Source organism: Leopardus geoffroyi, chromosome E2 (genome assembly GCF_018350155.1).
Source record: "Leopardus geoffroyi isolate Oge1 chromosome E2, O.geoffroyi_Oge1_pat1.0, whole genome shotgun sequence".
NCBI lineage: Eukaryota > Metazoa > Chordata > Mammalia > Carnivora > Felidae > Leopardus > Leopardus geoffroyi.
In genome coordinates this window covers 563041-579469 of record NC_059335.1, presented here as the reverse complement: position 1 = coordinate 579469, position 16429 = coordinate 563041, and the positions used below count along the sequence as shown (strand labels likewise).

At 54.1% G+C, this 16429-nt stretch overlaps 1 protein-coding gene across 2 annotated transcripts; it reads left to right on the top strand.

Annotated features, from left to right (window-relative positions):
• Positions 1-2076: 2076 nt before the first annotated feature.
• ZNF135 (zinc finger protein 135) lies at positions 2077-12383 on the top strand. 2 transcript variants are annotated; one of them, XM_045440245.1, is made up of 4 exons: positions 2077-2332; positions 3762-3846; positions 6458-6584; positions 9919-12383. In XM_045440245.1, exons 2-4 carry the CDS (start codon positions 3814-3816, stop codon positions 11622-11624), a joined length of 1866 nt encoding a protein of 621 aa, XP_045296201.1. In that variant the 5' UTR covers positions 2077-2332; positions 3762-3813; the 3' UTR covers positions 11625-12383. The 2 variants fall into 2 exon arrangements, with proteins under 2 accessions (XP_045296201.1, XP_045296202.1); XM_045440246.1 differs by having other exon boundaries at positions 2089-3846.
• Positions 12384-16429: the final 4046 nt, after the last annotated feature.

Genomic DNA, 16429 nt, shown 5'->3' with positions numbered 1-16429 from the left:
TGATTATAGAACTCCTTGAAAGCCACACTGATTTCTAATGCACCTGCTTCTGGTAGGGTCCTGTCACAGCCAGGTGAAGGCGACCCTGAGGTTAGAGGAAGTCGAGACTGGCCTGAGTGGTACCCAGCCATTGGTTACCAACACGGTCTGGAGTGGTGAGAGCATCACGGAGCTAGCCTTCAGGTCATCCTGTTTAATGGACAGTGTTTTAAAACTCTTTGAATACCCTGTGAATCAAGAGATTTCACACAGAGATCCAAATTTCTGGCTTCTTTTGAGAAGTTCAGACCTGCGACGCTCGGCTTACCTGTCCACGTGGCACCCCTTGGATGAGACCGTCAGCATCCATCCCTGCAGAGCCCAGCCCCTGCAGGCATTTGAGTTTGTGAAAGTTGGTTGGAAAAAAACAAGGATTAGAAGGCTAGAGGAAGGTAACAGGGTCAAGTCGACGCGGCTCGGTATTAGGGCTGGGGTTATGTCCCCGTGAGCAGGCAAGTCTGTGTGGCAGCATCAACAGCTCATCACCAGGACTCCGCCCAGACCTTTTTGAGAAAAAGATTTCATAATGGGAGTGTGTACACATACATACCTTTTGAGCCAGTAAAAGGAAGGCGGTGGGGGGGGGGGGGTAGAGTACATATTTTGTGGAAGAAAAAAGAAAAAAAAAATAAGTATCTCTTTGAATTTGGGTTTGCAGGTGAGGGAACTGATAATTGACATCTTAGGTATATTTTAAAGCCTTCAAACTGTAGTAGAGAGAAGAGCAGGTGGGCTTTCAGTATGACAATCACAAATGTGGGCCTTTTATAGTCTTTGAATGTACGAGACACTTTAAAGAAAAGCCAATAAGCTTGTCTTTGCCTTGTTTACATCAGTGCATTCTGATTTTGAGCCATCCATTATATTTTTTTTTTGTAACAACCAGTTTTAGGGCTTATGAAATTTAAGGTCTTTCATTCATGTTGAGAATCAGCCTAATCTTTTCAAGTGTCTTTGTGTGTAAAAAATGTACCCAGCTAGGTTCTTCCCTAACATGAGAATTCTTACTGTCTTCTCTGCTGTTTTCAGAGTCAGAGTTCTTTCAAAGAAAAAAAATGCCCTTAAAACTTGTTCTTCGCTTCAAATTCAGCATGCAAACCCTGACTTGAATAAATCAGTCTTTCTTAAAAGGGCAAGTGCACGTGGCTCAGCCTTGGTTAGATTCTTTCCACTCACTGCTCCGGGGACGGTCAATGTTCATCAGTGAAAGTAAATCTGGCTTGAGTGGGGAATGGCGAGTGTGCACATCTTGTCCACTGTGCGCTGCTGTACCCGGGGCTCAGCGCCTGGCAGGCCTTGGTCAATGTTCAGCAAATGACAAATTCGGTCAGCGAGGGCACATGGGCTTTGAATATTATGCTGCTGTTCAAATGCACACATTTGACAATGACGTGAAGCAATTTAAAAACATGTCCACCACGTGATGTTTCCTAGAACCCTGTACTAAGTACTGCAAAGCTGAGTCGGTGTGGCAAAATGTAAACGGCTCCTGTGTTTGGCATCTTAGTGAATGTTTCCGTTTTGCGTGTGTGTGTCATTGTCGTCTTGCATTTTGTTTGATTTTTGGAAACACCGGTTGGTTTTACAACAATAAAGTTTACGGCACAATTTCCAATATGAAAGCAGTGTGTCGCTACTCCGAGGGGACTCACCTGGACGCTCACAATGCCTCCTCACTGGCCTCTCCGCCGCGGCCTTAGCGCGGCTGTGCCCCCGGTCCGGAGACTGCTCCCCAGGCTCTTCCCGCAGCCTTTGCTCAGCATCCCCGACCCCCCTGACCACTCTGTCTAAACTAGTCCCGGGCCAGTCCCCGCTGTAAGAGTGCGGGGGCGACGTTCGCGGGGCTCACGACACAGCCCGCACGGAGTGGACACTCGTGAGGGCGCCATAAGTACGGGCGTCGAAACTAGAACTCGGGTCCGGTCCCGTGCGACGACGGGTGGGGCAGAAGCGCACGGAACCTGCCCGTGGCCCTCTGGGAGTTGTAGTTCAGCGCCCGCCTGCGCAGGCGCAGTCCCGGCCAACGGCGGCCGTGGTATTTGTCCGGCCATCAGACAAGGGAATACGGCGTAGGAGAGCTTTGGGGCAGGGAGGCGGGACTAAGGCCGGCGGGGTCCGCGCGGCCGAACTCGGACTTCGAGCTCAGCAGCCAGGGCCCAGGGAGGAGGCCGGCCGAGCAAGGAAACGACCGGAAGTGCGCGCGCCGCCCTCTGGGAGATGTAGTTGGGCGTCCGCCTGCGCAGGCGCAGGCCCTGCTGGTGGCGGCTGCGGCCTTTGTCTCGCGGTCCGGCTGGTAAGTGGGTCTGGGGTCGCTGGAACGGAGGAGGCCGAGACGGGAGGGCATCCAGGGGTCTTACCGCGTGCGTCTGCGTAGAGTCCCTTTTCCTGCTTTGGGCCCCGGGGCGGGTCGCTTCGGGGGCGGTGGGGGCGGGACCGAGTGGGCGGGGCCCGGTTTGGGGGTGGGGGTGGGGGTGTCTCCGGGTCCGAGAGGAGGAGTTGGGGCCAGGGTGGGGAACTGGCTTTGGCAAAAGAGGTGGGACCCTCCGGCTTCGGGGTAACAATCAGAGATCCTAGCGCGCCCGACCCTTCAGAGACTGAAGCCAACCTGGCCTGCATCCCTCCCTTGCTTGGGTGGGATGTTAGGGGTTCGGAGGGTGGGGAAGGCCGAGGCCCCACTGTCACCTCTGGAGCTTCACCTTGCTGAGGGGCTTCTCAGGATGATGATGAGGGAGACCAAAAGCATAAGACTTTAATCCCAGCCGCCTGGGACCCAGAAAACAGACTCCTTATATTAAAGTCTTATTGAGCACTGACTTCAAGGTAGGGACCATCCAGTCTCCTTCATTAATTCAGCGAGCACATGTTTAGATGCTCTAAGGGCGAGGTCCTAGCCTATATCCAAGAGCCCGCAACATTGTCTCGGCCCCCAGAGTCTCCAGGGGAGTCAGGGAGTCAGGGAGATGATAAGAGCCCCATCAACACATCACTGAACAAGATAACTGCCATCTTGGAAACTGCTGTGAAGACCACAGGGCACAAGTGGGATGAGACAGAATCAGAGTCATGAAGGAAAGGTTCAGAGAGACCAGGGAAATGCATACTGCCTTTGGCCTGAGTTTCATTTGGGGCACTGAGCCAGAGAGGAGTTTATGAACCACCATCAACAGGGCCTGCATGTGGAGCAAAGTAGACGCTCACTGAAGCAAGAGGCTTTCTTTCCAGCACCAGTGGTGTATACTTCTTGTGTTCACTTGTGCATCCTGCTGCCTGCCAGGCTCCATGTTCAGCCCTTTCCACACATTAATTCCTATAACCTCTGTTAGGTCACCACTCCCATTTTATGGGAGAGGAAAACTGAGGCACACAATGCCCAAAGACCCCATGACTGTCTAGCTTTCTGTCATGGTAACAGGAATAGTCATCACCCTATTGGGCAACTGGGGGTGTGCTCCGTGCCCGCCGTGGCCCTCACTTTTCCTATTTGTGAAGTGGAGTAGGAAAATTCGAGGTCATCTGTCAACAACACCTGGAATAGCCCTGGGCACACAGTAGGTGCCGGGAAAATGCCAAGCTGAGGTTTCACTACTGTTGGGTTTGGCCCACGTGCAGGGCTCCAGGCTCCCACAGCCACAGCCCCTCCTTCCCACACACAGATGCCAGGGTGTGGGGTTTCTGGCCACCACAGGCACTTGCCCGGTCTCTTGCCTCCCTTCTCCCCCCAGAACCACCTGCAGAGGAGCTGGCTGTTCCTGGAAGAGGCCAGAGGAGGAGGGAATGACTGCTGGGCTCCTCACTGCCGGGGCCCCGGTGAGTACACCACCACCCTCACCCTCAGGCTTCCCAGGTCCCGCCAGACTCATTCTGCTCTCAGGGCCTTCGCCCTTACTCTGCCCCGTGCCAGGAATGTGCTTTGTCCAGAGTCATCCTCTTGAGGTTCTCACACCTCACCGCCTCAGAGGGGATCTCCCTGAGTCCCTCAACTGCCCCGTTCTACTCTGGCAGACAGCATCCATCCCACTGATGTGTCTGGCACTTTCTCAACTCACTATCTCCATCCAGTCCCTTAGGCGACAGTTATTTAGCACCTGCCATGGACTAAGTGCCTCCCAGGCCCTGTTCTAGAAATTGCAGGTGCAAGAACAGACAAGAGGAGCAAATCTTCACCATCCCGATGGGGTCACAGTCCCTGTGAGGAACGTAAATGTGCCAAGTGACGTGCAGAGAAATGAGGTCCTGAAGAAGATGGGCTGGGCACCAGGCATTAACCAGCATAGCCCAGAAGGCCTCCCCGTGAAGTGGCCCCCAAACGGAGACCTGCAGGGGAAGGGGCAGTGAGGTCAAGGCCCACAGGAATCATGTTCCCGGCAGGGGAACAGCGTGAGCAAAGGCCTAGAGGTGGAACCACGCCAAGCATTTCCACGAAGGGCAGGCACACATAGGTAATGGGAAGACGGCGAACAGAGTCTCCTAGGCCACCTGTATGGGGCCTAGGGCCTTGGAAGCAGTTCTGACCATTTTTGTCACACGCAAAGGCCCAGCTCACAGTAGGCACTCAGTGAACGGTGGAACAGTAAAGGTGCCAAACCCTGTGGTCAGCGCTGGACACACTTCACCCTATTCTCCCCCCACATCAGCCCCGTGAGGTGGCAGTGAGGAAACAGGCACGGACACAAGTCACAACCCTGAGGCCCCGCTGCTGGGAGTGGCTGAGCCCGGCCTCAGACTCCCTGCCCCCAGTGGGGCCTCCAGGGCTCAGCACATGTCTTGCTGCCTCCGTGGCCCTTGCAGACGTCTGCACGGCTGCCCCAGAAGCGCCCCTCCCATTTTCACTGGAGCACTGACTCCTCCTGGGATTTGAGTTTTGGCCAGCTCCCTGACCCTGCAGCTAGCACACAGGCACCGTGAGGCCAGGCGCGTGTCTCGTTGCCATGGCATCTGTGGTGCCCAGAACAGTGACCCTGTATTCAGTAAGTCTCTGCAGGTAACCACTGAGACCTACTGAGTCTGGAAAATGTGGGGGAAATAGGGAAATTGGCAAAAGAAAGTTAAAACTTCCAAGTCTTCCGGCATGCCTGTGCCAGGCCTGGGGTAAATGCATCATGTCACTTCCTTCACTCCTTCCAACAGCCCTCTCAGGAAGTCCTCACCAACTTACGGATGAGGGGAGGAAGGCACTGAGCACTTTAAAAGATATACCTGAGGGGCGCCTGGGGAGCTCAGTCGATTGAGTGTCCAACTTTGCCTCAGGTCATGATCTGCGGTTCGTGGTCTCAAGCCCTGTGTCGGGCTCTGTGCTGACAGCTCGGAGCCTGGAGCCTGCTTCAGATTCTGTGTCTCCCTCTCTCTCTGCCCCTCTCCCGCTCACACTCCGTCTCTCGCGCTCTGTCTCAAAAATAAGTAAACATTAAAGGATGTGCCTGGGGTTGGAGTGTGAAGCGCTACCGTCTGGGTGCAGGGCCGGGCGGGTCTTGACAGTGCCACCCCCCACCCCAGATGCCTAGTTCACGCCTCACAGCTCCCTTCCTTTGGGAAGAGAAGCTTTAGCAGAGACAGATGCTGCCAGGTGGGCCAGGATCCAGTATTTGGGCACCCTGTGTCCCTCACCCCCCTCACATGGGGCAGTGACACGCGAAGGCCCTGGACTTTTCCTCTGCTCCCCGGCCATCCATAGCACGTGATTTGGTGAGATGAAAGCTACCTTTGTGGAGGATGTCTGCCCCTGACCCTCACGTCCCTTCAAGAAAATCATCAATTCTCCATCCAGTCGTGGAAGAAACTGGCCTTGTGTGGGAATTTCAGAAAACCCGTGCAGGTGTGATCATGATGGGAAATGCCCCCAGAACCGCCCCACACCCCCAGAACCCACCATCAGCCTTTCTCCTTGAGGATCGTGTTTTTACCCCAGTGTTCAAAGGTCCAAAATTAAAGAGGAGGAAACAGTCTCCAGGGGTCCTGTCACTGGAGACCCCACATCCGGTTCATTTGCTTGTTCCCGTCACCGCATTGGCCGTTTTCTGTCTCCCCAGCCCCACTTTGTATTCAGCTATGGTTAATGCACAGTGTAAATTTACAGGAGTGTGCAGCTTGGTGACTACAGGTGTGGACACTAGTGGACATTCTGGTTGATGCGTGGGAGGCTTTCAGCCCCCCCCCCCCCGGGGCTCCTTCATACCCGTCCCTCAGTCACCACCATCATGGCATCTCGGGGATCCTGTGTCTGCATGACTGGGTTATGTCCTCTTCTCTCCTCAGACCCCCTTTCCTCCAGCAGAAGCCCCCAGTCCCACGGGAAAACCTGGCCCAAATCCTCAGACCTGAGAAAAATCAGCCTGGCTCATGTCCCTGTTCACCAGCTGCTCACAGTAGCAGCTATCACCGGGCTTGGCCTGGGTGAGGACATTTGCGTGTGATGTTTCAGGAGCAAGTGACCTTTGAGGACGTGGTTGTGGACTTCACCCAGGAGGAGTGGGGGCAGCTGGAGCCCGCCCAGAGGACCCTGTACCGCGATGTGATGCTGGAGACCTTCAGGCTCCTGGTCTCCGTGGGTAAGGCTGCACTCGAGCCCCCGCTGGTCTGCCCCCAGCACAGATTCTAGTTCTTCTGGGTCAAAAGTTGGGATAGGTTTAGGCCATAAAAGCAAACACCTAGAATGAGTTTTGGGCTTTAGAGACCCAACGTTTGGTTGCATGTTGCAGATCCCACTGAAAATGCTAGAAGCAGAAAATCATGAGGGAAGAGGGGAAGAGTGGGTGCCAAGGTAGACCTACCTGAGTCTTCCTGTGGTGCTGTCAGGAGCCCCCTCCCTCCACCTCACTCTGCCTCCATTTGCAGGTGGGCCTCTCTGATGGTAAGAAGAGAGCTGCCCAGGCGCCTCTTCCATGTCTGAGACCAGCGGAAAAGACCGGGCCTGTGTCCTGGGCACCCATGGAAGGCCCCTGGGTTGTCTTGGTGTGGTGGCCAGGTCCCCTCCACACTGGTCACTGTTGCCAGGGCGGGCAGGAGAAGCAGCAGAGCCTGATTGGCCTGGGCTGGGTCACACATCCTCCCGCAGCCAGGGGTGGGGGTCCTAAGGGGGCTACAGCTGTGGCCTCTGGAACCTGCATCCGACTGAGTCTAGGAAGACTGAAGGTGGAGCAGATGGAGGGCGGGAAGGGGCGGGGAACACAAATGTGTACTCTGCGGGTCTCCCCTTGGGCAAGACGCTGGCTCCCGAAGCCGGATGTTGTCTCCCTGCTGGAGCAGGAGGAACCATGAGCGGTAGACGACGGGGTTCCCAGAGGCGTGTGCGCAGTGAGGGGAGAGCCTTGCAGGGCTGGGAGGGCCCCGGTCACAACCCGGGCACTCTCCATGTCTGCTCTCACATTCTTTAGAGCAAATTGACCGTTCAGTTGTTGTTGTTGTTGTTTTAAGTTTTTTTTATGTTTATTTTTGAGAGAGAAACAGAGACAGAGTGTGAGTGGGGAAGGGGCAGCAGAGAGAGAGGGAGACACAGACTCCAAAGCAGGCTCCAGGCTCTGAGCAGTCCTCACAGAGCCCGACGCGGGGCCCGAACTCATGGACTACTAGATCATGACCTGAGCCAAAGTCGGACGCTTAACTGACTGAACCACCCAGGCGCCCCACTACTCAGTCTTTTAGTAAATGTGCACCAAGCACCTGTTCTGCTGTGGCTGAGACCAAGCCCTCATCTTCACTGAATTTACGTTCTTGGTGGGGGAAGGGGCACACGATAGGTAAGCAATAACTGCACAAGATGCTCACGGCACATGAGGAGTGCTGAGGAAGTGAAGCAGGTCATGAGGCAGAGACCGGGGCTGTGGGGAGGACCTGAGCAGAGATGAGGCAACATGTGGCTGAAGCCTGAGTCGTGAGAACAGCGCAGCCATGAAACAAGCTGGGAGGACAGGGTTCTGGGCAGCAGGAACAGCAAGGTCAAAGGCACCAGGGTGGGCAGCAGCCTACTCTTAATGCGTAACAAACTCGGCGGCCTCAGCAGTTTAAACCACAGAAGCATTTATGACTCATGTATCTGTGGGCCCATGGATCCAGTCTGGGCTTTTCCAAGTGCCTGTGGGGCTCTGCTCTTCATACACCTTATCCAGCTCCTGAGACCAATACCGACTCTCTGGGCAGTGAGGCCATCCTGCCCGCTGGCAGGCGGTCTCCCCTGGTGTCAGGCCCTGACCCTGTGTAAGCAACGGCCCATCGCCAGGGCCCAGAAAGAATGGCCGGCGTGTGGGAGGGGGTCAGGACAGAGTCTCCCCAGCAAAAGGGGTAACCAGCCCTTACCTAGAATATTAGCTTCGTATGGCTCCTCTAACAAATTGCCACAAACCTCATGGCTTAAAGCAACGCACATGATCTTACAGTCCAGAGGTCAGAAGTCCGAAGTGGGCATCTCTGTGCTACATTCCATGTGTGAGCCGGGCAGCGCTCCTCCCGTGGGGCCTGCAGAGAACCCAGCTCCTTTCACTTTCCAGCTTCCAGAGGTGCTCACATTCCTTGTCCGTCCGTCTCCCAACTGAGCACGGCCCTCAGGTCTCACGTCCCTCTGGCCCTGGCCCTCCTGCCTCTCTCGCACATTCTAGAACCCTTGTGGTTGCCGCCTTGGGACCACCCGGGGTAATCTCAGAGGACTAGCTAATGTGCAAGGGTTAGCAGCCTCCGTTCCTCACCGGTTCCAGGAATTAGAACACAGACATCTTTGGGAGCCGCTATTTTGCCAGCCACACCTGGCTTGACCCCTCTTTTTTTTTTTTTTTTTTTTTTCCCCTTAACACCTCACTGGAGCATAACATAAACGGGCACAGTGCCCATATCACACCTTAGGGCCAGTCCGGTGTTGGGGTGGGGGCGGCATGTGCGAGGGCTCGGCTGTGCAGAAGGGGCTGGGTACCGGGGCAGGAAGTCCTGCCAGGAAGGAGCAGGGCAGGGTACGTTTGTTTGTTCGTCCCCCATGTCTGCCGGCCTCAGCTGAAGGCGTGGGTGCAGGGGTGACCCAGGTGGACAGAAGCCTGCCCTCCGGGAGCTCTCAGATGGTGAGATGGACCCAGCAGAACAGATTCAAGTTCTCCCAGACAGCTCAGGTCATTTATCCATCCTCCGGCGATGCGCCTCTCAGCGGCCTCCAGTCTGGGGGAGCTGATGCGTTTCTTCACATCAGGGGCAGGTGGAACAGCAGCCAGAGACCGCCAAGCAGAAAGCGGACCTTGTCAGTGGGAGAGCTGGGCCGGGTGGTCCTTCACCTGTGAGACGGCTCTTCCTCCGTTGCCACCTGGTGCCATGGAGGCTGCTTGCACTGGGGCCTGGCCATCGCTCTGCTCCTTCCAGCCTGGGGCGTCTGTCCACAGCTTCCCTGGATGCCCTCTGTCTGCCTCGCATTGCCTCCCTGCCTCGTTCTCTGTGTTCCCCTTGCCAGCCCCACTCAGGCCCCTGCGCCAGCTACCCCACCCCTGACCACTCTCAGAGCTTCCTCTCCTGCTTGCGTTCCTTCCCTGATTTGCAAAACTGTATTTTTAAATGGTTAAAGTCACTTGTGCCTTGAGCCTTTCAAAACCATCAGTTTTTTTTTAATGTGTGTTTTGTTTTGTTTTGTTTTGAGAGAGAGAGAGACAGGGCATGAGCGGGGTAGGGGCAGAGAGAGAGGGAGACACAGAATCTGAAGCAGGCTCCAGGCTCTGGGCTGTCAGCACAGAGCCCCACGCGGGCTCAAACTCACCAGCTGTGAGATCATGACCTGAGCCGAAGTCGGACACAACTGACTGAGGCGCCCCCAAAACCATCAGTTTTATCCTTCCATCCGTCCACCCACCCAACCCAAACCCTTCCCCCCAAACAGAAATTAAGGAACATTTCCGGGTTTTTTTTTTTTTCTTCCAGATTTGGAAACCAGACCCCAAACCAAAGTGTCCACCCCAACTCAAGACATCACTGAAGGAATACGTACCAGTGCCCTGGCAGAAAGGTTCCTGTGGGATAGTCTGTGGTACTCAGAGGGTGACGATGCAGAGGGCTGCCGCAGACAGAGTCGACAGAGCCATGTGGTGAAGACACCCATGCAGCAGCAGCAGCAGCAGCAGCGGCAGGGGGATGGGTCTGGGGGAAACTTCAGTCTGAGCCCCCGCTTCCCAACTCAGCCAACGACTCCAGAGAGGCAAGGCCTCCACGTGCCGGGGACGCGCGGGGGGAGGGGGAAGCCAGACCCAGGGCTCCACGCCGAGCGGGAAACACACGCAAAAGCGAAGCCCTACGAATGTCAGGCGTGCGGCAAGGCCTTCGGTCACAGCTCGGCACTCCTCGAGCACCACCGGACGCACACGGGGGAGAGGCCTTACGAGTGTCCCGAATGCGGGAAAGGCTTCCGAAACAGCTCGGCGCTCACCAAACACCAGAGGATCCACACCGGCGAGAAGCCTTACCGGTGCCCCCAGTGCGGGAAGACCTTCAACCAGATCGCCCCGCTGGTCCAGCACCAGAGGACCCACACGGGCGAGAAGCCGTACGAGTGCGGCGAGTGCGGCAAGGCCTTCAGCTTCCGCTCGTCCTTCAGCCAGCACGAGCGCACGCACACCGGCGAGAAGCCGTACGAGTGCGGCCAGTGCGGCAAGGCCTTCCGCCAGAGCATCCACCTCAGCCAGCACGTGCGGGTCCACACCGGGGAGAGGCCGTACCGCTGCGGGGACTGCGGCAAGGCCTTCGGCCACAGCTCGTCCCTGACCAAGCACCAGCGCATCCACACGGGCGAGAAGCCCTACGAGTGCCTGGAGTGCGGCAAGGCCTTCACGCAGATCACGCCGCTCGTGCAGCACCAGAGGACGCACACGGGCGAGCGGCCGTACGAGTGCGGCGACTGCGGCAAGGCCTTCAGCCAGAGCACGCTGCTCACCGAGCACCGCAGGATCCACACGGGCGAGCGGCCCTACGGCTGCAACGAGTGCGGGAAGACCTTCAGCCACAGCTCGTCCCTCAGCCAGCACGAGCGCACGCACACCGGCGAGAAGCCGTACGAGTGCGGCCAGTGCGGCAAGGCCTTCCGCCAGAGCACGCACCTCACCCAGCACCAGAGGGTCCACACCGGGGAGAGGCCGTACGAGTGCGGCGACTGCGGCAAGGCCTTCGGCCACAGCTCGTCCCTGACCAAGCACCAGCGCATCCACACGGGCGAGAAGCCCTACGAGTGCCGCGAGTGCGGCCGGGCCTTCAGCCAGCTGGCCCCGCTCGTGCAGCACCAGAGGACGCACACGGGCGAGAAGCCGTACGAGTGTAACGCGTGCGGCCGGGCCTTCAGCCAGAGCTCCCTTCTCGTGGAACACCAGAGGATCCACACCAAGGAAAAGCCCTACGGCTGCAATGAGTGCGGAAAGTCCTTCAGTCACAGCTCATCGCTCAGCCAGCACGAGCGCACGCACACTGGGGAGAAGCCCTACGAGTGTCAGGACTGTGGGAAATCGTTCAGGCAGAGCACCCACCTCACGCAGCACCGGCGGATCCACACGGGAGAGAAGCCGTATGAGTGCAGGGACTGCGGGAAGGCCTTCACACACAGCTCGTCCCTCACCAAGCACCAGAGAACTCATACTGGGTAGGCCCGCCTCACATTTGCTCGGACCTGGAAAAGCCTTAAGTCATAGCTCATCCCTTACCAGACTGGACCCCATCATTCCTAACGGAAACGATACAAATACATGCATACGCAAGCCTTCCCGCACCCTTAGAGAGGAATGACAGGAATGATTGTGGGAATACCGAGCTCTAGGTCATCCGTCCCCGGATATCGGCCCGACCAAACGGTGGTAGGAAGTGTGGAGTTGAGGACCTTCGGTCATGAGTGACCGCTAACGCTACATCAGAGAACCTACGGAAGAGAAAAATGGGGGGCGGGGGGGAATGTAGCGGATCTGGGGACGGGCTTCTGTCCAAGGATTCACACTGTTCCAAACCAGAGGTTTGCAAAGTGGTGAGAAACCCAACAAATGCTTTTCATATGCAGGAACCACACGCAGAATTTATCATTATTGCACATTACGTTCTTTGGGGTGCTTATGAATGGTGCAGGGCGACTATGAATTTCTCTACAGGTGACTCACAGGCATTAGAAACACATGTTGAGGACTCACAAAAAGGAAGATTTTTTTTTCCTTTGTTAAGCCACCATCTTCTGAACAACAGCACCTCCACATGGGAACCTTATGTTTTGCAAGGTTTCTCTCTCTCGAGAAATGTACAAGTTAATCTTCTCTTGACTGTTTTTCATTGAGTCCCTTTCCCAGTGTTTTTTAAAAAGCTTTTGGTTTTTGTATAATATATCTTGAAGGTCCATAGTATTAAACTGCGTCCTGAATTCACTAACAGCAGTCTCTCTGACAACCATGACACTCGGAATGGTGACTTGCCATCCTCATTAGAGCCCATATTTAAGTTACATTGGCTGGATTTGGTCACCAGCCATCAGGGTTATATCAGTTGGCTTGATTTTCCAATCACAATGCTGGAATATAAGCTTCCAGTTAACTCGAAATTTCTCCCTTGGGGGAGCGTATTTTAAATAGTCTTCCAATAGTCCTCACTATGCTTGTGGAATGCCTCTTCTCTTTTAAAGTTTTTTGTTTTTGTTTTTGGAATGTCATAGTCACTTAAAAGCCACTTAAGAAAACAGCAGTCTGCAGTAAAAATGCAAGCCCCATTGGTAAATTTAAATATTGTAATAGTCCTATTTAAAAAGCAAGAAGAAGGGTGCCTGGGTGGCTCAGTCAGTTGAGTGTCTGACTCTGGTTTCGGCTCAGTTCATGGTCTCACAGTTGGTGGGATCGAGCCCCACGGGCTCTGGGCTGACAGCACAGAGCCTGCTTAGGATTCTCTCTCTCTGTCCCTCCCCCATGCATGCCCTCTTTCTCTCAAAATAAATAAATACATTTAAAAAATAAATAAAAAGCAAGCAACAGGTGAAACTAATATCTGTCCTTATATATCCCAAATGTTACCATTTCAACACATCAGTATGAAAAACCACTAATGACGTGTCTTGTTTGCTTTCTGTATACTAACTATAACTTCCAAATCCAGTTTCTTTTACATCTGCAGGACATCTCATTTGGCCGTGGCCTCCTTTCACATGCTCATTTGCCACACGTAGCTGGCCAGTGGCTATCCTGGACAGGACAGCTCAGCCTCGGTCCCTGGGCAGCTATTTTGTCCCCCTCCCATTATTACACATATCCTCCTTTCCCTGTGCTTCTATCCTTGTGTAGGTAGCTTCTTGTTCTCAAGGAAACCGGGTTCCTACCCCTGAATCCAGTGTAGAAAATACGTCATGCCAATTGCACATAGTTCAGACTCTCTAGGAATATAATTCTTTTTTTTTTTTTTTTTTTTTTAATTTTTTTTTTTTTCAACGTTTATTTATTTTTGGGACAGAGAGAGACAGAACATGAACGGGGGAGGGGCAGAGAGAGAGGGAGACACAGAATCGGAAACAGGCTCCAGGCTCTGAGCCATCAGCCCAGAGCCCGACGCGGGGCTCGAACTCACAGACCGCGAGATCGTGACCTGGCTGAAGTCGGACGCTTAACCGACTGCGCCACCCAGGCGCCCCAAGGAATATAATTCTTAAGAGAACATTCATTACATTTGGAAACATGTTAAGGCTCCTCTATTCCAATGCAGTTCAGTAAAAATGGACCCCAACCACACGCTCTTCAGCAGCCCTCTGAAAATGCCAGGTCACTGACAAACTGAGTCATGCGAGCTCCCGCCATCGCACTCAGCTCCTGCTCACCTGCCCCCACAAGGATACAAAAGGAAATACAGCACAGCAGTGGGAACCATGGGAGGTGCTCACACAGTGTCACTTCTGCCCTACCTCCAGGAACGAAAAGGCTCCCTCCCTAGCAGTGCCACAGCAGCGACAGAAGTTGCAGAAGTTACACCCAGAGTGTCAGAAAAACTTCGGGGGTGAGTGCACTCCTGACTAGAGGGCCCAACTTACTTGGATAGTTGCTGATCTGTCTCAATTATTGACAGATCAGCAGTTGAAGACCAACAAGGGAAAACGAACGGGGTGAACACAGGTTTGGAAGAGGCCACGCAGTTTACACCTTGCTCACAGGGACACGTGTGCTTGGAATCCTGAGATGCCGCATGTAAGAAGTCCCAACTGGGGTGCCTGGGTGGCTCAGTCAGTTAAGCATCTGACTTTGGCTCAGGTCATGATCTCGTGGTTCACGAGTTCCAGCCCCATGTCGGGCTCTGCACTGACAGCTCAGAGGCTGGAGCCCGCTCTGGATTCTGCGCCTGCCTCTTTCTCTGCCCCTCCCCAACTGGTGCTTTGTCTCTATCTCTCAAAAATACATAAACATTAAGGAAAAAAACACGTTCCCACCACCAGGAGGCCACCGTGTGGTCAGGATGTCCACGCCAGGTAAGCTCCATGTATGGGCTCCAGTGAGCAGTCCTAGCCCGCAAGCTTCCCAGCTGCATCAGGCGTGCAAGGGTGACTCAAACCCCACAGTTCTCAAGGTACCTCAGACTTCAAGTTCCCAGCCAAGGTCTCACACATGGTGAACAGCAAAGACAAGCCATCCCTGCTGTGTCCTTTCCGAATTACTGATCCGCTGAATCTGTGAGCAAAACAAGATGGTAGTGTTTCATGGCCTTTCTTCTGCACACATGTGATGAAAGAGAAATTGCTGCTGCCTCCTCCTTACGAGATCAGTCCTGTGGGATGAGGGCCCGATGTTTATGGCCTCATTTAACCCTAATTACCTCCCTGTAGGCCCTATCCCCAAATACAGTCACACTGAGGGTTAGGACTTAAGTGTATAAATTTGGGGTGGGGGGCTACAATTCAATCTGTAACAGAAGGCATTTAAGCATCTTCTTGCCATTGAAATTTATTCCCATCTGGCCAGTTTTCCATTTATGGGATTTACCTTTCCCTAACCCTTTGACCATTCAACCTCAGCCACCCTGTGGAAGTTAGCCACGAACTCCATTCCATTCTTAGTGCCCGGGCACCTCGGGCTCTCCCTAGCTCTCCAGCTGTCTTCTGTCCATTCTGAGGCCTGGCTCAGGGCTCCCTGATCTATACACTTTCCAGCCCTCCCAACTCCATTGGAGAGACCAAGGCCACCTTCTTGTGTTTCCCGATTGCTGCACCTTTCTCAATGGGCCACCCCTTTGGGTGGGAAACCCTCAGCACAGATCCAAAGCCCCTAAAACCTGAACTAACCCAGCTTCCTCTGAGATAAACAGTGGGAACATCTGGCCATATTTTTGTCTTTCTGTAGAATAAATCACCCATTTGTGTGTTCCACTATGTCTTGGTCAGGATGGTGATGGCAAGGGAACAGCAAACAAATCCTGACATCATTTCAGTAGGTTTGTTTTTTGGTAGTGGTTTGAGAAAAGCAATTCTGAAGTGATTTTTAGAGGTATTTTAGGACTTAGCGTTTTAAAAAATATTTTAGAGAGCACCTATGAGGAAGGAAGAGGGTGGGGGGGAGGGATAATCTTAAGCAGGCTCCACGTTCAGTGCAGAGCCCACTGTAGGGCTCAATCTCACAACCCTGGGATCATGACCTGAACTGAAATCAAGAGTCACACACTCAACCGAGCCACCCAGGTGCCCCAGGACTTAGCATTTTTAAAAAAAAATTTTAGGGGCGCCTGGGTGGCTCAGTCGGTTAAGCGTCCGACTTCAGCTCAGGTCACGATCTCGCGGTCCTGTGAGTTCGAGCCCCGCGTCGGGCTCTGGGCTCATGGCTCAGAGCCTGGAGCCTGCTTCAGATTCTGTGTCTCCCTCTCTCTCTCTCTCTGTCCCTCCCCCGTTCATGCTCTGTCTCTCTCTGTCCCAAAAATAAACGTTAAAAAAAAAAATTAAAAAAAAATTTCAATGTTGGGGTGCCTGGGTGGCTCAGTCGGTTAGGCGTCCGACTTCGGCTCAGGTCATGATCTCACAGCTCGTGAGTTCGAGCCCTACGTCGGGCTCTGTGCTGACAGCTCAGAGCCTGGAGCCTGCTTCGGATTCTGTGTGTGTCTCTCTCTCTACCCCTCCTCTGCTCATGCTGTCTCTCTCTGTCTCAAAAATAAATAAACATCAAAAAATTTTTAAAAATTTTTTAATGCTTATTTTTGAGACAGAGACAGCGTGCGAGTGGGGGAAGGGCAGAAAGAGGGAGACACAGAATCTGAAGCAGGCTGCAGGCTCCAAGCTGTCAGCATAGAGCCCGACATGGGGTTTGAACCCACGAACCACAAGATCATGACCTGAGCCAAACTTGGACACCCAACCCACTGAGCCACTCAGGTGTCCCAGGTCTTAGCATATTAACAAATGTGTTGATTTTAGGATTCGCACTATTGACATAAAAATATAGGGGAGTAGTAGATTGAA